The sequence below is a fragment of the Chlorocebus sabaeus genome, chromosome 15 (genome assembly GCF_047675955.1).
Source record: "Chlorocebus sabaeus isolate Y175 chromosome 15, mChlSab1.0.hap1, whole genome shotgun sequence".
NCBI classification, from domain to species: Eukaryota; Metazoa; Chordata; class Mammalia; order Primates; family Cercopithecidae; genus Chlorocebus; species Chlorocebus sabaeus.
In genome coordinates this window covers 9,937,899-9,964,257 of record NC_132918.1, presented here as the reverse complement: position 1 = coordinate 9,964,257, position 26,359 = coordinate 9,937,899, and the positions used below count along the sequence as shown (strand labels likewise).

Genomic DNA, 26,359 nt, shown 5'->3' with positions numbered 1-26,359 from the left:
CAAGCTGGAGGAATCATTACTGCATTAACATTTCAACATTTATTTATTTATATGTTTTTTTTAGAGATGGAGTCTCGCTATGCTGCCCAGGCTGGCATCGATCTCCTGGGCTCAAGTGGTCCTCCCACCTCAGTCTTTTGAGTAGCTGGGACTACAGGTGTGCGCCACCATGCCTGCTGCTGGATTAGTATTTCCGTTTTTTTCTTAACATTTCATGGCCACAGATGTTTTATCAGTGTTTAGCAGCAAGGCCAATACTCTCTTGGGATTACATGCATTTGTTCTTTCCTACCTAGTTTATGTGGACACATTTATTTCACTGAATCTGCTATTGAAACCAAGATTTTAGATTTTGCAACTATTGTATTCTGGTAATTTTGTTTTACTGGTGACCTGTTTGGTTATTCCCTGCTAGCCAGCCTATTTTTTTTCTTTCTCTGTTTATTTGTTTTTTGAGACGAAGTCTCACTCTGTTGTCCAGGCTAGAGTGCAGTGGTGTGATCTTGACTCACTGCAACCTTGACCTCCTGGGCTCAAGCAGTTCGCCTGCCTTGGCCTCCCAAAGTGCTGAGATTACAGGCATGAGCCACTGCATCCAGCCCTATTTTCTGATAATGCTTTTCTCCATTGTATTTCCCCCTTCTGTGTGTTGCATGCTTGCCACCCTTGATCTGGAATCTTGTTTTACTTTCTTATTGCTCACTTGCTTCTTACCTATGGGTGCTTAATTTGCTCATTTGCTTCTTGTTTATGGGTGCTTAATTTTTGCAATGTAGAACTCTTGTCTGGAAGCAAGAATATACTGGAGATCTATGCTCTGGTTATTGGAACACTCATGTCTGTCATTCGGACATGGAAGTAAGTACCTGAGAGGTTGAATTAATAGGTAGGTGGTTGCTTGATGAAAGCAAAAGTTGGACAGAGACAGGAGGGTGCTCTTATGTACTCAGTAATGAATCAGAACCATTAGGAGTTGTCCTCACTTCCACCCTTTTCCACATGCCTTTACAGCTAATCCATCTCCTGGGTTAGTGTGCTCTATCCTAAAATTATATCCTGGCTGGGCACAGTGGCTCACACCTCTAATCCCAGCACTTTGGGAGGCCAAGGCGGGCAGATCACCTGAGGTCAGGAGTTTGAGACCAGCCTAGCCAACATGGTGAAACCCCATCTCTAATAAAAATACAAAAATTAGCCAGTGTGGTGGCACACGTCTGTGGTCCCAGCTACTCGGGACGCTGAGGCACGAGGATCTCTGGAACTCGGGAGGCAGAGGTGCAGTAAGCTGAGATCACGCCACTGGACTCCAACCTGGGCTAAAGGGCAAGACTCCATCTCAAAAACAAACAAACAAAGAAACAAATTAAATAAATAAATAAAATACAATAATATCCTGACACTGCCCATTTCCCTGTCTCTGCTGTCAGCCCCCTTCCCTCTTTCTCCTGTCACCTTCCCCAGGCTAAGCCACCATCTGGCCTTGTTTAGACAAAGGCTGTCTAAAAGAGCTTTCTGAGATGATGGAATTATTCTGTGTCTGAGCTGTCCAATAGGGTAGCCACTAGCCATCTTTGGCTGTTGAGCACTTGAAATTGGCCAGTGCGGTAGAGGAACTGAAGTTTTAATTTAACTTAATTTAAATTTAAATATTCACATATGGCTAGTGGCTACCATATTAGACAGTGTGGGTCTAGACTATACAGTAGCCTCTCAACTGCATATTCTCTTGACCCTCCCCCCGCCATAATTCTTCCACAGTAGCCAGAGTGATCTTTGAAAAATGTAGATGAGATCATGGCACTTCTCACTTTAGAAGCCTCCAGTGGCTTTGCTTCTGCCCAGTGTGCACCCAGCTCTCCCCTGGCGTGCAAGGCTTTCTTGAGCTGACCTTTGCAGCCCTCTCCTTCTGTACTGTCACCACCTTTTTCTCAAGCTTCTCCAGCACCCGGCTGGCTTTCTCTCCTTCAAAGCAGTAGCCAGGCTTTTTTTGGAGTTGGGACCTTTGCACATGCTTTTGCATCTGGAGAGGGTACTCTTCCTTCTTTGCTTGCCTGACTACTCATCATCTTTGAAGTCTCACCCTCCTAGAGACAACCCTGTCTCCTGTCTGTATAAAGACCCCAATCCTCAGGCTCCTCTTATCACTGCTGGGAATTATGTTTGATGTCTCTTTCTTGCTTGTTGCCTGTCTCTTTTTACTAGGATGTAAATGTCATTAGGGCATCACCCTTGCTGGGTCTCTGATGTCTTGCATTGAGGGACTGAACACACTCCTTCTGCCCTTCACCCCCATGGCCTTCTTTTGCCTCTAGAGAAGACATCACAGCCTTACTCTCATGGCTTCTTTTCCATTCTCCACATTGACCACCCTCTTCTGTAAACATGAGTGGCAGCCAACTAGAGTACAGTGTTCCCGATTAGTTTCATTTTTCCCAGTTGTAATCACAGTCTCATTTGCCTCCCTGAGGTTACACTCCTTATCACCTCTGTTTTACTTGTTCCCGAATTTCCTCAGCTGCAGATCTTAAGGTAATCTCTTATTAATCTCAAATTATTGGCCAGGCACAGTGGCTCATGCCTGCAATCCAAAAATTTTTTTATTTTGTTTTGAGACAGAGTCTTGCTCTGTCGCCCAGGCTGGAGTGCAGTGGCGTGATCTCGGCTCACTGCAACCTCTGCCTCCTGGGTTCCAGCGATTCTTCTGCCTCAGCCTCCTGAGTAACTGGGATTACAGATGTGCGCCACCATGCCTGGGTAATTTTTGTATTTTTATTGGAGACGGGGTTTCACCATGCTGGCCAGGCTGCTGTCGAACTCCTGACCTCAGGTGATCTGCCTGTCTCGGCCTCACAAAGTGCTGGGATTACAGGCGTGAGTCATTCTGCCTGGCCGATCCCAGTACCTTCGGAGGCTAAGGTGGGTGGATTACTTGAGATCAGGAATTTGAGACCAGCCTGGACAACATGGCAAAACCCCGTCTCTACTAAAAATACAAAAATTAGCTAGGCATGGTGGTGGGCACCAGTAATCCCAGCTACTTGGGAGGCTGAGGCAGGAGAATCCCTTGAACCCGGGAGGCAGAAGTTGAAGTGAGCCGAGATTGCTCCACTGCATTTCAGCCTGGGCGATAGAGTAAGACTCTCTCAAAGATAAAAAATAAAAATCTCAAGTTATTGCCACCACGCTTTACTTTGAGTAGTGGAAATGTACAGCCCCCATGAAGCTGTGTGGTTGGGAAGCCAGGTTGAGAAAAGGGAGCATATCTAAATACATTCAGTTAAAAAACTTTTATTTGTATTTTAATTAAAAAATGAATCTATGTTCCTGAAGAGAAATTTTAAAATGCCAGAAGAGAATGGGAAGAAAACAAATTCCCACATTGTCTCCCCATGCTGAGATAACATCATATGCCAGGAAGAGTGTGCGTGTCACGTATATTATAACAGCATACACAGTGTTTTGTTACCTGCTTTCCTCACCCAAAATTACCATGTGCATATTTTTTCTATCAGTAAATAGTCATCCACAAGTCAATTTTAAATAGCTGAAGAGTGTTACATTTCATGGAGGTACCATAAATTATTAAGCAAATCTGTTCTTGGGCATTTGGGTTGCTTTTTTTTTTTTTTTTTTACAATTACAAGCAGCTCATTTGGTTAATTTTTTTTCCTGTCTGCTCTTTTTTGAGTCAATGTTCTAGAAAATATTGTGTTCTGGTCTTCTTGGCCTTCCTTTTCCAAGGGTGTGTGAGTCACCGTCTTCCCGTGGTGTTAGTATGTGATTTGTCCTGGCGTGGATTTGTTGTGACTCCATCTACCTACATTATGTTTCTCTTTGCAGCAATGACCGCTTGTTTTCCACAGGAGACACTGTTCTGTAGTTATAAAAACAAGTGTTATGCAGGGACTGTGTTTCCTGAGCGCGTTGCTCACATAGACTCACGCTCCCTTCCTGTCTTCCAGTGGGAAGGCTGGTTGCCAAGAAAACATCATCGTAAACAAAGTTCTCTGAACACCTACCGATTGACAATGTAGTGTATTTTTATTTAAAATGACTGTTCACTTGCTACTCTGAAACATGTTGCAACCTTGACCTTTATATTTGCCACCATTTTAACATTCTTTTAAATGGCAGGCAATATAAAAATAAGTGACTTTGTCTTTGATGTTACTTCTGAATAGCACATAGAGTGGTACAATATAAAGTAGTAAATGAATGGCTTAGGTATATACTGTATGTATATTGAAATGCATTGAAGACAGGATTTTAACAATACATGGGGCTTCTAATGCTGCTCCTTTTTTCTTTTTTCTTTTCTTTTCCTTTTTTTCCGAGAAGGTGTCTCACTCTGTTGCCAGGCTGGAGTGCAATGGTGTGATCTCAGCTCACTGCAATCTCTGCCTCCCGGGTTCAAGCAATTCCCCTGCCTCAGCCTCCTGAGTAGCTACGACTACAGATGCACACCACCATGCCCGGATAATTTTTTGTATTTTAGTAGAGACAGGGTTTCACCATGTTGGCCAGGATGGACTTGATCTCCTGACCTGCCTCCCAAAGTGCTGGGATCACAAGCGTGAGCCTCCGTGCTCGGCCAATGCTGCTTCTTTCTTACTGTTTGATTGTGGGGCTGGAGAAGTTAAGGGAAATCATTATAGAGCCCTGTGCAGTATTTCTTGACTTTCTTGTGATTTTGGATGTCAAAGTCTTGCATCTTGGTCAAGTTTCTGGTTAGTGCATCATAAAAATGATCGTTAGAATCCATTTAGCTTAAGATTGTGCACAGAACTGCACTTTGGTCATTCTGGGCTGGGTGTCCTCTGAGCACAGGAGGCAGGTAGGATCCAAGGTGGGATGGGGGTGCAGAGAAGGCAGCCACTTTCCTGAAGAACCCATGTGAGACTGGCTTGGTTACAGCAGGTGGGAGGGCTGGGGCAGTGGGGTTCAAGTGTCCAGGCTGCTAAGAGTGACTTCAGCCAAACAAACCTGAAAAGCTAGAATTTCTGCTGGTGCCTCCGGCTGTTTATCTATGCGTGGCCATGAGTTTTGTTTTGAGAATTCCCATTGTTTAGTCATGCCAGAGACTTTAAGTGGAACCTGTGCTGTGAAGCATTTTAAATTCAGATCAGAAGGGCACTGAGGAGTAGTTTGAGAGAGAGAGACCAAATAACAAATAGTGAAGACAAAAACTATCATTCATCCTACAAAAGTTTGTTCAGTCCTGCCCTGTAGCAGGTACTGTTTTTGGGATTCAGTGGTGAATATGACACAGTTTTCCTGCCCCATGCCCTGTACCAGGTACTATTTTTAGGATTCAGCAATAAATGATACAGTTTTTCTGCCTTCAAGGAGCAAATGTATATTTCAGCTTCTGAAGGTACTGGCGACAAACTGAAGGAAGCTTGGGTTTCCCATAGCGATAGATTTCAATGAGCGTGACACTGATTGTGAAATGAAAGCAGATTTAGGGTCAAGGACTGTCAGAACAGGGGCTGAGCTGGGAGATGTGGGAGTAGTTCCTAGGCAGAGACTGACAGAGTGTGGGGTCTGGGAAGCGCCTGCAGTGAGGAGGCATTGATGGGGCTACTGTAAAGGCTGCAGGCCTGACCTCGTGTCCTGAAAGTCTTTTAAATAATGCTTTCCTGGTGGGCGAGACACTCTTAGACTTGGGCCGAGTTCACCTAGCCCTAGACAAGTGCTACCTAAAGTGTGTCAGCTGACTGCGCTGAGAGATGAGTACAGCACTGAGAGCAGTGTTTCGAGATTTTTTTCTTTCTTTCTTTTTTTTTTTTTTTCTTGAGATGGAGTTTTGCCCTTGTTGCCCAGGTTGGAGTGCAATGCCACGATCTTGGCTCACTGCAGCCTCTGCCTCCCGGGTTCAAGTGATTCTCCTGCCTCAGCCTTCCTGAGTAGCTGGGATTACAGGCATGTGCCACTACACCCGGCTAATTTTGTATTTTTAGTGGAGACAGGGGTTTCTCCATGTTGGCCAGGTTGGTCTCGAACTCCTGACCTCAGGTGATTCGCCCGCCTTGGCCTCCCAAAGTGCTGGGATTAACAGGCGTGAGCCACTGTGCCCGGCCTGTTTTGAGATTTCTATAGCAACTTGACATTGCAGTCAAAGCCAAGTGTGTGACCAGTGGATCTGTTTGCCTAGGACATAGACTGGTTTGGGTTTTGTGGAACTTAAGTGTGTGGTAAGACCATATCTGGCTGGGGCTTTGAACTAGCCATGTGCAGTGGGACCATGTATCTTTCTTAACAAATGAAAACAACACGAAACAAAAAATAAAAACAACCTCATCCATCGTGACAATAGTTGGAGAAGCACCACTCTAGACCAAGCAAGACTCATTGCACACAATTTATAAATTTGTCTTTTTAAATAATGCTGCAGTATTTTCTTGTGCTTATATCCCACAATTTCTTAAGTCCTCTATTTGGGGCCATTGCTACATTATTTTATTATAGATAGTGAATGTGCACAGAACTGCACATTCTGTGCAGAATATTTTTGTACAAATTCGTTTTTTTTTCTTCTTCTTCTCTTCTTTTGGGCCAAAAGGGAAAATACAGTGTCAAAGGGTCACCGTTTTTTTTGCTCTCTTGAAAGGCTGAACTGATTTATATTGTAGGAGAAGATAATACGGGTTTTCTCTGTGGCTTCAGGCTGTGCAATTTTAATAGTTTTTGCTGGTTTATGAGGCATGTACCTGTGCCTTGAGATGGTTTTATTATGCTTACTTAAGGAGGTTGTGAGGATGTGATGGTTTGATTTTAATATTTTCTCATATTGGAAACCAAATGGTCTTTAAAAAAATTCTTTCCCAGCACTTTGGGAGGCCGAGGTGGGAGGATCACGAGGTCAGGAGATCGAGATCATCCTGGCTAACATCCTGTCTCTACTAAAAATACAAAAAATTCACTGGGCACGGTACGCGTGCTTGTAGTCCCAGCTACTTGGGAGGCTGAGGCAGGACAATGGCGTGAACCCGGGAGACAGAGCTTGCAGTGAACTGAGATCGCGCCACTGCACTCCAGCCTGGGCGACATAGCAAGACTCCATCTCAAGAAAAAAAAAAAAAAATTTCTTAAGTTGAACTTGAATGTTGATGACATCTTGTGATTCATCAGTTTTTATATAGTTTGGATACATGCTTTTATTCACTGTACTTTATGTTTTTTCCCATTCTCTTGTCTTTTATCTGTTTCATTACATTTTGTGGTACAAAACATGGTCACTAGTGTTTACGTTTTTAAACTAAACTATATCATCTCTGAAGATATCCTTAATTTTTTTGGCCAGAAATTATTTTCCCTTTTAAAAGTGGGCTGAATATATGATTCTGCTCTTTTTAGTTTTGTAATTGCTTATTTCTTGGATCTATTTGGACCTTATTACCGTGTTTCACAGAAGTTGTAGATCCAGATTAATTTTCTTCTATACTGATGTTAATTTTCCTAGTAGCTTTTATTGGTGGTTCTTTTCCACATTTTTGTATTTCCTGTGATTTGACATATATTAAACAGTTATCTTAGAATGCATATATTTCTGGAGCCTCCATTCTTATGCTACCAATTTTTAAAAAAAATTTCCCCAATGCTATATAAGTTTTATCTGTAACCTATTTTATTATTATTATTATTATTATTTTTTTGAGACGGAGTCTCGCTCTGTTGCCCAGGCTGGAGTGCAGTGGTGTGTTCTCAGCTCACTACAACCCCTGCCTCCTGGGTTCAAGCAATTCTCCTGCCTCAGCCTGCTAAGTAGCTGGGACTAGAGGCATGTGCTGCCACGCCTGGCTAATTTTTGTATTTTTAGTAGCAATGAGGTTTCACCATGTTCTCCAGGCTGGTCTGGAACTCCTGACCTCAAGTGATCCGCCCACCTTGGCCTCCCAAATTGCTGGGATTACAGGCTTGAGCCACTGTGCCTGGCGTGTAATCTATTTTAATTTAATAGAGCACTCTACCACCATTACTTTAAAAAAAGTTTTATTTTGTATTCTGCCTGATATGGTTTGGCTGTGTCGCCACCCAAATCTTATCTTGAATTGTAGTTTCCATAATCCCCACATGTCGTAGGAGGCACCTGGTGGGACATAACTGAATCATGGGGTTGGTTACCCCCATCCTGTTCTCATGATAGTGAGTTTTCATGAGATTTGTTGGTTTTATAAGGAGCTTTTCCCCCTTTGCTCAGCACTTCTCCTTCCAGCTGCCCTGTGAAGAAGGTGCCTTTCTTTCTCTTTGCCTTCTGCCATGATTTTGTTTCCTGAGGCCTTCTCAGCCGTGTGGAACTGTTAGTCGGTTAAACCTCTTTCCTTTATAAATTACCCAGTCTCGGGTGTTTCATTATAGCAGTGTGAGAATGGACTCGTACACTGTCCTTTGATTCTTCCAGTTGCATTTCACCGTCATCTTGCACCTGCCTGATTTCTTGGCTGCCCTTTTGTCCACATGGAGGCATGTGCTTTACCATGCTTCCTTGGCTGCTGATCTTAGTGAGAAGATGGCTGGTTAATGAGAGGATGAGGTTGAGGGTTTGAAACTCTATGAGTCAGGTAGCTTAGCTTGATTGTGGGCTGTATACCATTCTCTGTGCTTTGGACACAAGGAAATTGGGAGACAGTTATCCACATGACTTTTTATCAGGATTGAAAGAAGCTGTTGGGAGCAGAGGCCATGGGGTGCTGACTCTGTATGTGAAAGACAGTGTATGATAGGACCAATATTTAGACATTAATAGGGCAAGAAAGGAGAAAGCATAGATCATTAGACTGGGGTGTTTGTTCTATATGTGATAGGTTTAGAAGGGTTTTCAGTCTTAATGTTCCCTGAATTTTTAGAACTACTGGTGAGCGCATTGGTCAGGGCCTCCCTGTCAGCATTGGCCATGTAGAGGGGCACACAGTACCTCTGTGGCCAGCCTTGGTGTCCAGTGGAACAAGCTTGTTGATTTTTTTCTTTTCCCTAGCTCTATTGCCCAGGCTGGAGTGCAATGGCGTGATCTCGGCTCACTGCAATCTCCGCCTCCTGGGTTCAAGCAATTCTCTTGCCTCAGCCTCCCAAGTAGCTGGATTACAGGCGCCTGCCACCATGCCCAGCTAACTTTTGTATTTTTAGTAGAGACTGAGTTTTACCATGTTGGCCAGGCTGGTCTCGAACTCCTGACCTCAAATGATCCACCCGCCTCTGCCTCCCAAAGTGCTGGAATTACAGGTGTGAGCCACTGTGCCCGGCCACCTGTTGATGTCATAATGAAATCCTTCCTTATCTGGCCATTCCTTTCTGAGTGTCAAAGAATTTTTCTCTTTGATTATGGACTTTGTGACATTATCAAGCAGCTTCAGAAACTGAGAATTCATGTTTCGTATGTTAAATTTCTGGCCGGGTACAGTGGCTCACGCTGTAATCCCAGCGCTTTGGGAGGCCGAGGTGGGTGGATCACAAGGTCAGGAGTTGGAGACCAGCCTGGCTAACATGGTGAAACCCCATCTCTCTACTGAAAATACAACATTAGCTGGGTGTCGTGGTGCATGCCTCTAATCCTAGATACTCGAGAGCCTGAGACAGGAGAATCGCTTGAACCCAGGAGGTGGAGGTTGCGGTGAACTAAGATCGTGCCATTGCATTCCAGCCTGGTCAACAAGAACAAAACTCCATGAGAAAATAAATAAAATAAAATAAAATAAATTTCCATCAGATTCCCTAATAAGAAAAAAACTCTTGACAATGAAATTCGAAAAGACTATGATTACTTAAGAAACTCTAAACTCTTGGATTATAGAGTATTTCTATATTTTTCTTTAGAAAAATACTGTCCTTGAACATTTTTGTTCTTCTGATTGCGAATTTCTTGGTTCTTCTACTAGTTGCCTAGTGTTTTTTTCTGACAAATTAATATTTGTTACTCCCAGCCTATGTGGCTGTCAGACTCACTTATTCTACCTTCTGCTTGTTTTCCCCAATTATAAAATGATTTGGATAATGAGATAATGATAATTAGCCCATAATATATAATAAACAACATTTATGTATTGTCATATATCACAGAAAGCACTTTGATGTATTTCACCCCCTTTAAATTTCATGCAACTCTGTGTGGTGGGAATTACTGCTATGGCCATGTTTATAGCGGAGAACACTGGAGCTCAGAACCCCATGTGGTAGCCTGCCTTAGGCTAGAGAGCTAGCTGGTGACAGTGCATGACCTCTATTACAAATTCCCTATTTTCCCCAGTAAATCTTCTGGCTCGAATTCATAGACTGAATTACATTTTATTGGAAGAGAATGGAACTTTTTTAAAAAATCACAATATGTGATGCTTAATTTAATGGATTTAATGAATAATTGACTATTATAGTGATGCAGTATGTTTTTCTTAAGAGGTCTATCTATCCAAAAAACATGTTTATTTAGAAACCTCTTTTGAAAATATTTACCTAATCTGTTGATTAAATGCATGTAATGTATTGTCTCTAGTTGAAGGACTTTTCTAATTTTATTTAAATGATTTCATGTAAAGGTAGAAAAGTTATCCAGAAACACAAGATATATTATAATTATAAGCTTTTTTGGATTTTTTTTTTTGGGACAGGGTCTGTTTCTGTCACCCAGCACGGATGGCACAATCATGGCTCACTGCAACCTTGACCTCCCTGGGTTAAAGTGACCCTCCCACGTCAGCCTCCTAAGTAGCTGGGATTACAGGCTGGATAATTTCTGTATTTTTTTTTTTTTTTTTGTAGAGACAGGGTTTCTCCATGTTGCCCAGACTGGTCTTGAATTCCTGGGCTCAAACGATCCACCTGCCTCAGCCTCCCAAAATGCTGGGATTAGATGCTATTTTGAAGTCAAGCATTAAAAATTTCATTTGCAAGTGTTTGTTGCTAATATCTAAAATTGCAGTTGACTTTGGTCTATTAACTTGTAGCGTGTGATTTTGCTAAATTCACTTATTGCTCTTACTAGTTGTCATTTTCACTAGTTTGTGTAGATTTCTTAGAATTTTCCATATGGACTGTATTGTCATTAGGAAATAGAGACCATTTTACTTCTTTCTTTGTGATTTTTATACCTGTTATTTATTTATTTATTTATTTAATTTGCTTATTGCAATGTGTATGCTACAGTAAGAGGCACATACTTGAGTTAATGGTTAAGTGTTCACATTGTGAGAGGACTGTTTATATCCTCACTTAGAAATTCTAGATACAATGTTGGAGAATTTTATTATTAGAAAATTGTTTAAATTAGCAATCTTTATTGGAATATTAAACAATGTTTTGGAATTTTAAATAATTTTATTGAAATTTAAATTTTAAACAAATTTTAAACAATTTTAAACAAACAAATTTTAACAATTTTTATTGGAATTTAAACAAATTTTAAACAAAATTATTGGAATTTTGAACAATTTTAAAATATATTTGTAATAAACATCAATGTTTGTTTTGATATTGTACTTTGTGCTCTACTGAAATGCACTGTAAGGAATTTTGTAAGGTATTTATTGGCAATTTTGTCAGGCATTCAAAAGTTAGTTTTACACTATTTTATTATTATTATTTTTATTATTTGGACAGGTGAGACTAACCATAGCTTAAGAAAATCCTCTTCCTTTGAGGAAAGGATGGCTAATTTTGTAGCCTAAGTTTATAGAAAAGCATGTTAAGCAAAGTGAGAGAAAACAAGATATGAAATTAAGATAGAAAATCAAGTATCTAAAATTCAAACATATCCTTGACTGTTCATTGTAGCAGTATGTCTTTAACTAAATAATAATATGTGCTTTGAAATGTGACATGGAGGGATAAAAGGAGAAATAGATTCAACTCTAACACTTCCATGCTGTGTGACTTATCCTTAGTTTTTTTTTGATACTGTAAAGTAGAAATAACAATAAGCAACTTGCAGTGGTTAGCATTGAAATAATATACATATACATAAGCTGGGCATGGTGGCTCACACCTGTAATCCCAGCACTTTAGGAGGCTGAAGTGGGCAAATTACTTGAGTGTAGGAGTTCGAGAGCAGCCTAGGCAACATGGCAACACCCTATCTCTACAAAAAATACAAAAATTAGCTGGGTATGGTGGCACGTGCCTATAGTCCCAGCTACTTGGGAAGCTGAGGTGGGAAGGTCTTGAGCCTAGGAGGTTGAGGCTGCAGTGAGCCAGGATCCTGCCATTACACTCCAGCCTGGGGAACACAGTGAGATGCTGTTGAAACAAACAAACAAACAAAAAACAACAACAAAAAGAAAGAGAGAAAGAGAACAATATACATGAAGCATATGAGACATGCAATAACATGCATTATAAGATTTCATCCTTTATTATGTACTTATTGTTATTACAGATTGAGTATTCCTTATCTGAAATGCTTGGTACTAGAAGTGTTTCAGATTTTTAATTTTTTTGGATCTTGGAATATTTGCATTATATTTACTAGTTCAGCATCCCTAATCTGATAATCGGAAATCCAAAATGCTCCAAAATCTGAAACTTTTTGAACATCAACATGATACTTTAACATAAATGCTCATTGAAGCATTTGAGACTTTTGGATTAGAGATATTCGACATGTATTTATTTATTACATTTTTTTTCCCCCCCGAGACGGAGTCTTGCTCTGTCACCCAGGCTGGAGTGCAGTGGCGCTATCTTGGCTCACTGCAACCTCCGCTTCCCAGGTTCAAGCAATTCTCCTGCCTCAGCCTCCTGAGTAGTTGGGACTACAGGCGCCCGCCACCACGCCCGGCTAATTTTTGTATTCTTAGTAGAGATGGGGTTTCACCATGTTGGCCAGGGGTTTCACCATGTTGGCCAGGCTGTTCTTGAACTCTTGACCTTGTGATCTGCCTGCCTCGGCCTCCCAAAGTGCTGGGATTACAGGCATGAGTCACTGCGCCCAGCGCTACATTGTTATAGTTTATTCATGAATACTATCAAATATCATGTGTCACCAAAGAAAGGGAATAATATCTTTGAAGAACCCTTTCCTGCTAAAATGACCTAAAACTTTGCATTCCTGGAGACTTGCACCAATGAATGAGGAAGAACGATGATAAAATATTACAGTGAAAGTTTTGCTAACTTTTTTCTGCCTTTCTCTTCCTTTGCCCTATTGTCAGACAAGCATGTCTATTTCCTAGAGCCTTTGAGGATCTCACCTCACTGTGAACGTAGCCAGCATTTGGGAAACGATTGCTCAGTTGTCCATAGGAGCATTTGGAGCCAGGGCTGGGGTGAAACCACTGCTGTGGGTGTCTGTGGAGCTGCCGAAGGGTCATTGATGATGACTGCAGGAGCCGCGGTGGCCCTTTGCCAGCCCTTGTCTTCAGCGTTTGCCTTCCTTCCCTTTCCCTCTTTCTAAATCTGACTACTTGGCTAGGTATCCTTGGCTAATGTACTTTTTCTCTTTCTTCTAGAATTCTGAAGGTGGACTCTATGTATGCATGAATACATTTTTGGCCTTTGGAAGGGAACATGTTGAAAGACATTTTCGAAAAACTGGACAGAGTGTATACATGCACCTGAAAAGACATGTCCGAGAGGTGAGAGCCGCACTTTCAGAGAACTGGCCTTGATGTCTTTCCTGTAAGGTTGTCTCAGTGTGCTTTCTCACGTGGAGATTTGACCATGCCCACATAACTTCTGTTTCCCTCTGATGATGAGAAACAAAAACAGCACTGTTTGCAAAATCCGGAGAGTCTCCCAAACCTTATCTTAACCAGTTTTATTTTTCTTCCTCTAAACTTATGATTGGTGTTTTTAAGAAGACATAGGTTGACTACTTGGAAAACAAAAAAAACAAAAAAAACTAGGTTTAAAAATAGAGAAAAGTACAGAGATACTCATGGATCCAAAAATCAGAAAAAAAAAAACCCCATTTGAATATTCTTGCTTCAGATTTGTTTTGTTTTGTTTTTTTAGTATAAGAAATAGAGCTTCCTTAAAAATTCAAGTTCCTTTTGTCCCTCTCCCTCACCAGAAGTAACCACTGCTGTGAACTTTTTCTGTGTCATGCATGCCATTATGTTTTATTAACAAATGCATATTTAAGAACAAAATATAGTATAACTTTGCATGTTTTAAAGATGTAGATAAATGCTATCATATGCCTACCTATAATTCTGTGAAGAGTTTTTCCCCTCAGCATCCAAATGTTTCATTTCTTTTGGGATCTGTCCATGTCGAGATACATCTGGATGTATTCATTTCAATAGTTGTTTGGTTTTTCATCTTATGAGTACCTTGTAATTTATTCTCTTCTCCTATTGATGAACATTTAGATTGTTTCTATTTTTTTGCTACTGTAAAGAATGCAGCAATTAACATTTTTATACACTTCTCCTGGGGGTACAAGTGCCAGATTTCTTCAGGAAATAGATCTCTAGATCTGCACAACATGGTTGTGCAGGCTCATTTTATGCTTCTCTTTGTTTTTACTAGATAGTGCCAAGTCTCTCCCCAGAGTGATTGTACCTATTTGCACTCCAATCTGCAATAATTATGATTTCTTGCTTTCCCACACTCTCACCAACCCTTGGTCAGATTTCTGTTTTTGCCAATCTAATGATTATGAAGTGGCATCTGAATATTTGGCACATCTCTTTGTACTTTCTATTCTGTTTTTTTTTCTTGTTGGATTTGCCTATTTATATTTTTGGCCTATTTTCTTTATGGATTTATCTTTTTCTTATAAGTGTGATGAGTTATTTTTACATTCTGGATACCAAACCTTTGTTTGTTACATACTAGATTTCCTTTGAGTCTGTGCCTTACTAAATTTCTTTTGAGTCTGTGGCTTGTCGTTTTACTTTATCAATTATTTTGTAGGATAGAAGTGGTAAGTTTTGAATTAGTTAGATTTATTAAACTTTTCGTCTTATGAGTTGTGCTTTTTGTATCTTGTCTAAGAAATTGTTTCCTACCTCAAGGTCATAAAGACATTTTGTACTAGTCTGTTTTCAGTCTGTTTTCACGTTGCTGATAAAGACATACTTAAGACTGGACAATTTACAAAAGAAAGAGGTTTAATACAATTCCATGTGGCTGGGGAGGTGTCACAATCATGGTAGAAGGCAAAAAGGAGCAAGTCACATCTTCCGTGGATGGTGGCAGGCAAAGAGAGAGCTTGTGCAGGGAAATTCCCATTTTTTAAACCATCAGATCTCATGAGACTCATTCACTATCATGAGAACAGCGCAGAAAAGACCCGCCCCCATAATTCAATCACCTCCCACCGGGTTCCTCCCATGACATGGAGGAATTGTGGGAGTTACAATTCCAGATGAGATTTGAGTGGGGACACAGCCAAACTATATCACATTTCTTACAGTAGTTTTTAAATTTTTATTTAAGTGTGTGTGAATGTGACTCTTTTAACGTTTTAGGTCTTTAATGTATAATTTATTTTTGTATTTTTATGAAGAATGGGAATCTATTTTTTCATATTGATAACTAGTTGTTTTATGATTCATAGAGTAGTACAACCTTTCCCATTGATTTATAGTATCACCCTTTTATTTTTATTTTTATTTATTTATTTTTTGAGACGGAGTCTCTCTCTGTCACCAGGGTGAAGGGCAGTGGCGCGATCTTGACTCACTGCAACCTCGACCTTCTGGATTCAAGCGATTCTCTTGCCTCAGCCTCCTGAGTAGCTGGGACTACAGGCACGCACCACCATGCCCAGCTAATTTTTGTATTTTTGGTAGAGACAGGGTTTCACCATGTTGGCTAGGATGGTCTTGATCTCTTGACCTTATGATCCGCCCCCCTCTGCGTCCCAAAGTGCTGGGATTACAGGCATGAGCCACCGTGCCTGGCAATATCACCCTTTACACACACACACACAGTTTGTTTGTGTTCTGAGACATGCTGTCACTCTGTCACCCAGGCTGGAGTGCAGTGGTGCCACCACGGCTCATTGCAGCTGCAACCTCCTGGGCTCAAGCGATCCTCCCACTTCAGCCCCCCAAGTAGCTGAGACACAGGCATGTGTCACCACATCTGGCTAATTTCTGTATTTTTTGTAGAGATAGGGTTTCCCAGGTGACGGTGATGCCCTGTCTTGTGCTCCTTAGCCTAAGCAATCCACTGGCTCGGACTTCCAAAGTGCTGGGATTACAGCTGAGAGCCACTGTGCCTGGCTACCCTTTTATATTTTAACTTGCCATTCACATTTGGGTCTCTCTTCAGTCTCTCAGTTGTGTTCTGTTGATCTTATTTGTCTATCTCTGCATTGGTGTGGCAAGCCTTGATATCTTTTAGTGCAAGCACTTTTTCCATATTTATTTATTTTTCTTTCTTTTTTTTTTCTGATGCTGTGGTTGAAGCCATATTTTTTTTTTCCAGAATTTTCCTGGGTATTTCTAGGCATTTATTTTTCTATATGGATTATGGAATTAGTTCATCTAGCTTGAAAGTCCTATTTGAGATTTTGATGACAATCACACTGAATTTATAGATTAATCTATAATCCACATCCTTGTTTAAGCTCTATGTTTAAGGTTATTGTTTAAGCTCTTTGGTTTTGTCCACTGCTGTGTCCTTAGCACTTAACAGTGCCTTCCATATAGTAGGTGCTTCATAAATATTTATTGAGTAAGTGTTTAACATAGCATACCTCTTTTTTCACATTTCCATTTTGTCATTCAATAAGTTTTGTAATTTTCTACAAAGGAACTCATATTTTGTTAGATTTTTTTTTAGTACCCTATAATTTTTTTTTTTTTTTTTTTTTACCATTACTGCTATCTTTATTTTTTACACATTAACTGGTTATTGATGGTATTTGGAAATATTGTTAATTAATAAATGGTGATTTTATATTTAGCAATGCTATTCAACTTTTACTTTAGTTCTAATAGTTTGTGCACTATTTTGGATCTTCTCAATGGTCAATGCTGATTTGAAGTTTCTCTAATTTCTCACCTTAGCCTTCCAAATATAGTCTCTGTTTAAGTTCCTAACAAAGAAGAGGGGGAGAGCAGGAGGAAGAGAATGAAGAAAGGCCAGAAAGTCAGATAAGGCATAAACTCAATGATTAGCTTCAAAATAATTTAATTTTGACTTGGTACTGAATGATTTACACTCACTAATTCTGTTAGGTGGTACATAATAATTCTTGTGAAGTCTGTTTTATGACATAATACAGTGATGAAATTTTAGAAAACTTAAAAAAAAAAAAAAGAAAGAAAGAAACAGAGGCCCAGAGACTTAGTAACTTGCTCAGGGTCACAAAGTTAGCAGCAGAACTGTGGAATGCTGGTAAACTTGTACAGTTAGCTCTGCCTCTGGAATTTCAACTTAAATGTGTCACTCTTTGACCACAATTTCTACTCGTTTTTGCTCTTTCACTCATTTATTCCTATTTTGATCATTTGTTATAGGTCCTGAAGACCTTCAGGTCCGTGACTTGTTTAGCCTACTTCTCATGATTCATTTCTTTCAACATTCTGTAATCCACAGCACCCTGAACTGACTTTTATTCTCTTGTCCTGCCTCCTTAACTATCCTCCAGAACTCCAAGCAGTTGCTCCATGGGGTCACCATCTACTTCCATGCACAGACTGCTGGAAACCCCACACTATGATGGGTTTGAGACCATGTCACATTTTGGGCCTTTCCTCTTCTATTGCGCCCTCTCACTGCCCGGCAAACCTTCTACTCTGTATCCTGTCCCACTCCCGTGAGTGGCCATTCTAACCTTTGGATGCTTTCCTTAAGCCTTTTCTATACATTTCTCATAATTCTCAGAAAATTATCTTGACTTGTACTTTGCAGGATAAAAGGGAATGCCTGCACAGGAACTCTCTTAACTTATTCCTTGTGTCCTGGAAGCTCATCTGTAACTAGTTCCACTTTCGATTCCATCTCAGCTGAAAGCTATGTTCTGTCTGTCCTCAGGGTCCTGTTTCCTCCTACCTCAGGAAACTTGCTCCTTCATTAACTCCACTTCCTCTGATATCTCCAGCTTCTCCCTCTTCTGGCTTATTTTCTCCCCACCTTAAAAAAGAACACACCAGGCTGGGCTCAGTGGCTCACACTTGTAATCCCAGTGCTCTGGGAGGCCAAGATGGGAGCCTGACTTGAGGACAGGAGTTTGAGACCACCTTGGGCAACACAGTGAGACTCCGTCTTGACAAAAAAATAAAATAATTAGCCTGGAATGTTGGCGCATGCCTTAGTCCCAGCTACTTGGGAGGCTGAGGTGGGAGGAATACTTGAGCCCAGGGATTTCAGGTTACGGAGTGAGCTATTATCAGGCCATTGTACACCTGAGCAACAGAGTGAGACTCTGTCTCTTAAAAAAACAAAACCAACATCACAAAACCATCTTTCTAATTTGTGTCCTTCTTCAGTCATTGCATTATTTTATTAAAAGCTTCTTTAAAAACTTTTGTGATCTTGTCTGTACTACATCTGCCTCTAAGGCTCAACACTGCGGTCTGATCTTGTTAATCCACTAACACTGTCCAGGTTGTCAATGAACTCTTAGCTGTCACACTTGGTGGATATGTTTTGGCTCTAATGTTACTTGACTTTTTGAGTATTTGCATGTTTGAGCTTGTTTTCCTCTGGAACTGTTCCTCTCCTGTTTTCTTTGACACCATTCTTTCTTGGCTTCCTCTTATCCTTTCTCAGTTTTTTTCACCAACACCTCTTCCTTTGTTTACCTCTTAGTTATTGGCATTTCCTAGGATGTCATTTGGCCATCCTGTCTTCTTCCTCAGAAAGATACTTTTCTTCATCAGGGTTATCCATATTTTTGTTTAACCACTTTCTCTAAGCTGATGACATTCAAATTAATCTCTCTCTGGAGGTGAAGATCTGATCATCTTATTCTGATCTGGATTTTTCTACTCCAGCATTTCATAGGTACTTCAACGTCGGTGTGCCCAGACTGAACACCGTATTCTCTTGCTAAAAGGTTTCCTTCCTCTTCAATTCTGGAGACCTAGATATTCTTTGATCTGCTTTCCCCCTGTGTCTTACTGGTGATCTTATTACCTGGGCTTCCCAAATAGCTCTGAGGTCCACCCTGTCTTCTCCATTCCTGCTGTTCTTGTCTGAGTGTTCATTATCCTTAAAAAGACTAGTGCTGACTAGGTGTGGTGGCTCACACCTATATTCCTGGCACTTTGGGAGGCTGAGGCAGGTAGATCACCTGAGGTCGGGAGTTCAAGACCAGCCTGACCAACATGGAGAAACCCCGTCTCTACTAAAAGTACAAAATTATCTGGGCATGGTGGCGCATGCCTGTAGTCCCAGCTACTCAGGAGGCTGAGGCAGGAGAATCGCTTGGACCTGGGAGGCTGAGGTTGCAGTAAGCCGAGATTGCACCATTGCACTCCAGCTTGGGCAACAAGAGTGAAACTCTGTCTCAAAAAAAAAAAAAAAAAAAAAGAAAAGAAAAGGACTAGTGCTGTTGCTTCCTGACTAACCTTCCTTCCCTCAAACTTGCTGCCTTCAATTCCACCCAGTCTGCACACTGCACCCAGAGCCATCTTTCCAAATGCACATATCTATGGCACACTGCCACTTAAATCTTTGATGTTTCTCCCTCTTCTACAGGATGAAGTCCAAACTCTTTTGCATGTAATTATAAGGTGCTCATGATCTGGAGCCTGCAGCATTTCTAACCCTCTCTCTTATTCCACCAAGTTTGTGCTCCAGACATAGCAAATCACTTCTCCTTTCTGGAGCACACTGTGATTTTATGCTTTTGTCTGTGTTGTTTTCTCTGTCTAGGATGTCTTACTTCTATCCCCACTCCCCTCTTACCTGTTTTATTCCCTATAGTCAGGATATCCTTGCATTCATTCATCCATCCATCCATCCATCCATCCATCCATCCATCCATCCACATGTCCATCCATCCATCCATCCATCCATCCATCCATTCATCCATCCATCCATATATCCATCCATCCATCCATTTATATATCCATCCATCCATCCATCCATCCATCCATCCATATATCCATCCATCCATCCATCCATCCATCCATCCATCCATCCATCCATCCATCTATCCATCCATCCATCCATCCAATATTTACTCAGTAGCTGCTGTATGTCAGGATTGCTGCTGTTCTTACCAGCCCTGCCCACACCCTTATCCTCAGATGAACTGATCATTTCCTCCTTATGATATGATTGTGCCTTTTTTGAATCTTTCTTAGCACTCACCAGAATCTGTGGTATCGTTTGTTTACATATATGCTCCCCTACTATGCTGGCTAGCTCCTTAAAAAATGGAACATGTCTTCATTCAGTTGGCAGTCCAAGCCCCAGCACAGAATCTGACACAGGGGCACAGTCATATTTGCTGATGGAGGAGTTTTATTTTCTCAAACCTTGTTGATTTTGGTTGTTGACTGATGCAGAGGTGATGGTCTTTAGAAGGAGGTTCTACTTTTTTGCAAGTCTAAGATGTGAATCTCACAGTCTGGGACAGGCTCATGTTCTAGCAAGTCTTCGTGCAACCCCTCCTTGTTATCCTTCTGCCATCATGCAGGAAAGGAGGGGGCTGTGAAACTAAAATAATTAAAAGGACACCATAAAATTCTGTAGAGAGATTTCAGGGGACCTCCAGGAGTGATAAAGGTGCTTTGCAATAGGTTTTATTTCATCCCTTTTTGAAGCAGGTAAGTGGAGAGGGGAAGAAAGAGGCTCTGGCTCACGCCTGTAATCCCAGCACTTTGGGAGGTCGAGGCGGGCGGATCACAAGGTCAGGAGATCGAGACCATGGTGAAACCCCGTCTCTACTAAAAAATAGAAAAAAATTAGCCGGGCGCAGTGGCGGGCGCCTGTAGTCCCAGCTACTCAGGAGGCTGAGGTAGGAGAATGGCGTGAACCCGGGAGGCGGAGCTTGCAGTGAGCCGAGATTGCGCCACTGCACTCCAGCCTGGGCGACAGAGTGAGACTCCGTCTCAAAAAAAAAAAAAAAAAAAAAATTAAAAAAAAAAAAAAAAAAAAGAAAGAGGCTCTGAGATCATAGAGGAGTGATTCTAAGAGAGATGTGCTTTTGGCATCAGTATTTGGAGGGACAGGTTTTTGAGAAAGTGTTCTGTAATGCAGATTCCTAAGATGTGAACTGTAAACCTGTAGTAGAAACTGTAAAAACTTAATGTGAGAATCACAAGGATGAGTCAGCCTTCAAAGTCAACTATTAAAATGTGAGAAAGCAGCCTTAGGACTCATGAGAGGACAAACTGAGAAGCAGAAAATGTGCAGCAAGATCTCGACACCTGTGGCGGCTTGGAATCATGTGGCATTAAACACACACATCATGGTCTACTGGAAATGTGCTTTTTCCTAGTAACTGGAAAAACATACACTGTGGAAATACGGTTTTGGCATTATACTTGATTTGAGAGTGAAATATTTTGTGTGAGCATCAGATGAATGGCCTCTTTTGTATTACCACTTGATGGGCATTTTATTTCATTACTGCTGACACGATGCTGGGCCGGGTGTGGTGACTCATGCCTGTAATCCCAGCACTTTGGGAGGCCAAGGCAGGCGGATCACAAGGTCAGGGGTTCAAGACCACTCTGACCAACACAGTGAAACCCTGTCTCTACTAAAAATACTAAAAATTAGCTGGAAGTGGTGGCAGGCACTTGTAATCTCAGCTACTTGGGAGGCTGAGGCAGGAGAATCGCTTGAACCTGGGAGGCGAAGGTTGCTGTGACTGAGATTGTGCCAGTGCACTCCAGCCTGGGCAACAATGCGAGACTCCATCTCAAAAAAAAAGAAAATACACGATGCTTAGGATGGCAAACATAGCCACTTGCTGGTGCTCCAAAAATGTTTAGGGAGGTTAAATTGAGACTTCATGTGCCCAGACTATCAATGACTATTGATATTAAGCCTTTTAACAATAGTTGTTAGGCATGCCCAGGGCCAAGCACTAGAGACCCACTGGGTAACCAGGAGAATAAGATCCTCACCTTCTGGAGCCCCATCATCCTTCCTGAGTTTTTCATCGTCAGGCCTGGACTCCTGCCCTCTTGGGAGCAGGTGCTGATTTGAAGTTTAAGTAATGACTTCACCTTGATCCCTGGTTTCCATTTCTCTTTCCAGAAGTGCTTTCTTTATAACTTAATAAAAATAAGCAGGTGTATAGCTTTGCCCTTCACCTGCCTGCATTAACCTGGGTCAGTTCCCTGTTTTTCCTGGAATTGCTAATCTAGATGGAATATTTCTTCTTGGCCTTCTATAAAAACTGGGAACTTCTGAGATGTGCTTTTCCCCCACAAAGATGTTTATTTTTATAGGTTGCATTTTAATTATCTTTTGTTTTCTTTTCAGAAGGTAAGAGGGGCGTCTGGTGGAGCGTTACCGAAAAGGAGGAATTCCAAGATTTTTTTAGGTAAATAGTAGCATGCTCAGATTTTGTGTTTGTGTGTGTGTGTGTGCATACTCATGTGCATCTTTGATTTGGAGTAATAGGTTGTTTATTGCTGTACAATTTAAGGATGAGAGGCACAAATTTAAAGGCCTGCCTCCACTCTGCGTTTACCTACCAGCGAAGTGTGCTTTTAGCCCTCTTAGTCGGGTTTAGTGCTTTGAAGCAATTATACTTACAGTGACTAGAGAGTAATTATAATTCTGCTTCAGGTCTGTTTATTGCTTACTTTATTTTTAGTTTTTGAGACAGGGTCTGGCTCTCTTGCCCAGGCTGGAGTGCAGTGGCGCCATCTTGGCTCAATGCAACCTGCACCTCCTGGGCTCAAGCCCTTCTCCTAGCTCAGCCTCCCAAGTAGCTGAGACCACAGGAACACATCACCACGACTGGCTAATTTTTTGTACTTTTTGTAGAGACGGAGTTTCACCATGTTGCCCTGGCTGGTCTTGAACTCCTGAGCTCAAGCGATCCAGCTGCCTTGGTTGGGATATCAGGCATGAACCACTGTGCCCGGCCAATTTTTTGCTGACTTTAAATAGCTGGCTCTTGCATGGCTCACGCCTGTATTCCCAGCACTTTGGGAGGCTGAGGCCGGAGGATTGCTTGTACCCAGGAGTTTGAGATCAGCTTGGGTAACATAAAAAGGCCTTGTCCTTACCAAAAAATTAAAAAATTAGCTGGGTGTGGTGGTGTGTGTCTGTAGCCTCAGTGACTTGGGAGGCTGAGGCAGGAGGATCACTTGAGCCCAGACAGCTGAGGCTGTAGTGAGCTTGACACTGCATTCCAGCCTCCGTGACAGAGTAGGACTGTGTCAATTTTTTTCTTTTTCTTTTTAAAATTAGCCAAACTACAGATTTCATTCAGTTTTCATAATTTTTCTCCCACTCATATCCTTTCTTTGTTACAAGATACGATCCAGGGTTCCGCATTGTATTTAGTTGTCGTGTTTGTTTAATCCTTTCCAGACTCTGATCATTCTTCAGTTTTTCTTTGTCTTTAATAATTGTGAGACTTTTGAAGAGTGCTGGTCAGTTATTTTGTGGAATAGACCTCAGTTTGGTTTTATCTGATGTTTTCTCATGAAAAATGTGATGTTATGCATTTTTGGAAAGAATCCTACAAAGGTAGCGTGCCCTTCTTAGTGCATGGTATTGGGGTATATGGTGTTGACATGTTGTCATACTGGTGATGTTGAACTTGATCATTGTTAAGGTAGTGTCTGCTGGCCTTCTTCACTATAAAGTTATAGTGTAATTAAGAAATATTTTGAGAGTGATACTTTGAGACTGTGCTAAATATCTTGTTTCTCCTTAAAGTTTTGTTCACTAATTTTAGCATCAGTGGACCTTGCCTGCAATAATTATGACTCTAGTGTTTGACTAATGGTGATTTGAAAATTTCCCTTATTCAGAAGGGCCAGTTTTGTTTATGCAAATGACTACTGATTTCTATATCATATAATTATGGTTATATTAAGCTTCTGATATAGTTTTCTCAAGCGAAAAAGTGGTTTGATAATATTTGACCGAACAAGTTTATATGCCTAAATGTCTCAGATTATTGTTTGAAAGGATTTGCAAAATTGTTTCCATAGTATGATTTCATTTTTGTAAAAAAATTCTATACATACATACACATATGTATATACAGATATAGATATGTATATGTATATATGCATGCATGTATGAATGTATATCTGTGTGTATGCACACACTTCTACACACATATACACATGTGTACATATATAACTGGGAGATCAGAAGAGTCTGGAAGAATACTCCAAACTGTTAATAGTAGCTCTTTCCCAGTAATAGAATGGAAGTGATTCCAATTTTCATCTTTTTGCTTCTCTGTATTTAAACTTTTTCTATAACAAACATGCTATTGTGATGAAAAGACACATTAATTATTTGAAAAGTAAAGCCATTGAAAACTGCTGTGGAGCTGAGTTTCTTTCCTGGTTTGATTCTCAGTTACTCTGTGTTGGATCCAAACTTGCTGTCTTCTCCTGCTTCTCAGCTCATGCTTTTCTGTACAAGGCTTATCTGCATTTGGTTCTTCTACCTTGGCCAGTCTTCTTTACTTCTCAACCTACCTTTGGACCACAACCCAATTTAACCAACCAAACCCAAACCAGGCTAGCATGAACCCCAAAGCTGAAGTTATGAATATCTTCTGATGCTTTGGTTATTAGTCTTCCAGCACCTTTGCACTAATATAGATCATATGATTTTGTTTAGATCATATGATTTCATTTGAATTAAGTGACGTCAGCAGGTTCTGCTTGAAGGCAGAACTAACTGAACATTTTGACTTACCATTGTTAATTTTTATTATTTTCTTTGGTGGAATGAAGAAGTTATCTGACCTTGACCTTTAACTTTTGTATCTTCTTTTCATAAGACCTGGAGGTTTGATTTTTTTTCTAGTGATTATTTTGGTTGTAGAGGATATTGTCAGGAAACAGTTTTAGAAATTAATTTGAAAGTTAGCACTGAGGTTTTGTGCTTCAAACTGTGTGGACCCCTTCCTTCCATTCTTCCGTAGGGGACTACCTACCATTTTGTTTCAGTGAGGCTTTTTCTACAGGTTATTCTCTGTGTTCAGGCAAGATTTCATATCTTAGAAAACCACAAGGTGCATATAGAACTCACGGCCCCAAAAGAGTGTTCTATGACTATATTAATTTAAAAAAGAATGCCATTAGCCCCAGATTCCATTTCTCCCCGTTGTTTTATATCCAGGTTCTTTACAAATTTACCTCCTTCATCCCAGTAGGAGTTCTTTCTTTTTCTTTTTCTTTTCTTTTTTTTTTTTGAGACAGGAACTCATTCTGTTGCCCAGGCTGGAGTGCAGTGCTACAATCATCTCTCACTGCAGCCTCAACCTGCCAGGCTCAAGTGATCCTTATGCCTCAGCCTCCCAAGTAGCTGGGACTACTGGCACACACCACCACACATGTTTAATTAAAAAAATTTTTTTTTAAAGTGATGGGGTCTCACTGTGTTGCCCAGGCTGGTCTTGAACTTCAATGCTCAATCTTCCAACCTCAGTCTCCCGAAGTGCTGGGATTACATGTGTGAGCTGCTGTGCCTGGCCAGGAAGTTATTTTTTACAGGAATTCATTCTTTGCAAGTTCTGATTTAAAGCCCCCTCAACTGGTGCTTCTTGTCTCCTAGGAACAGGTACTTTTATCTTGACATATTGGTCCCAGCCCTCTGAGGTGATGTGACCTGTAAATTAATTTCAGTAATGGGCTGTGTATTAGGGTTACATCTGGTTTACATAACAGTAAATTTAAAACACTGGTAACTTTGTTTATTTATGTATTTATTTGAGCTGGAATCTGGCTCTGTCACCCAGGCTGGAGTGCAGTGGCGTGATCTCGGCTCACTACAACCTCCACCTCCTGAGTTCAAGCAATTCTCCTGCCTCAACCTCCCAAGTAGCTGGGATTACAGGTGCCCACCACCATGCCTGGCTAATTTTTGTATATATATATATATATTTTTTAGTAGAGACGAGGTTTCACCATGTTGGCCAGGCTGGTCTCGAACTCCTGATCTCAGGTGGTCTGCCCACCTTAGCCTCCCAAAGTGCTGGGATTACAGGCATGAGTCACCGCACCTGGCCTATTTATTTATTTTTGAGACAGGGTCTCACTGTGTCACTCAGGCTGGAGTGCAGTGGCACAATTGTGGTCACTGCAGACTCAGCCTCCTGCAGGGCTCAAGCGATCCTCCCACCTCAGCCTCCCAAGTAGCTGGAACCACAGGCATGCACTGCCACACCTGACTAATTTTTGCATTTTTCTGTGGGGACAGGGTTCTGCCATGTTGCCCAGGCTGGTCTCAAACTACTGGGCTCAAGTGATCTGCCTGCCTTGGCCTCCCAGAAGGCTGGGATTACCGGCCACTGAGCCCTAGCCAA

General features: G+C 41.2%; 1 protein-coding gene across 3 annotated transcripts in view; it reads left to right on the top strand.

Moving 5' to 3' along the window:
• USP13 (ubiquitin specific peptidase 13) overlaps positions 1-26,359 on the top strand; it is a 134,470-nt gene that overhangs the window by 15,091 nt on the left and 93,020 nt on the right. For 2 of the 3 annotated variants that reach the window (XM_007972018.3, XM_007972020.3), the window contains exons 2-3: positions 13,434-13,559; positions 22,333-22,393. In XM_007972018.3, coding sequence (XP_007970209.3) covers positions 13,434-13,559; positions 22,333-22,393 — 187 coding nt within the window. The remainder of the gene's footprint in view (positions 1-13,433; positions 13,560-22,332; positions 22,394-26,359) is intronic. The other variant, XM_073023430.1, reaches the window with a different exon arrangement.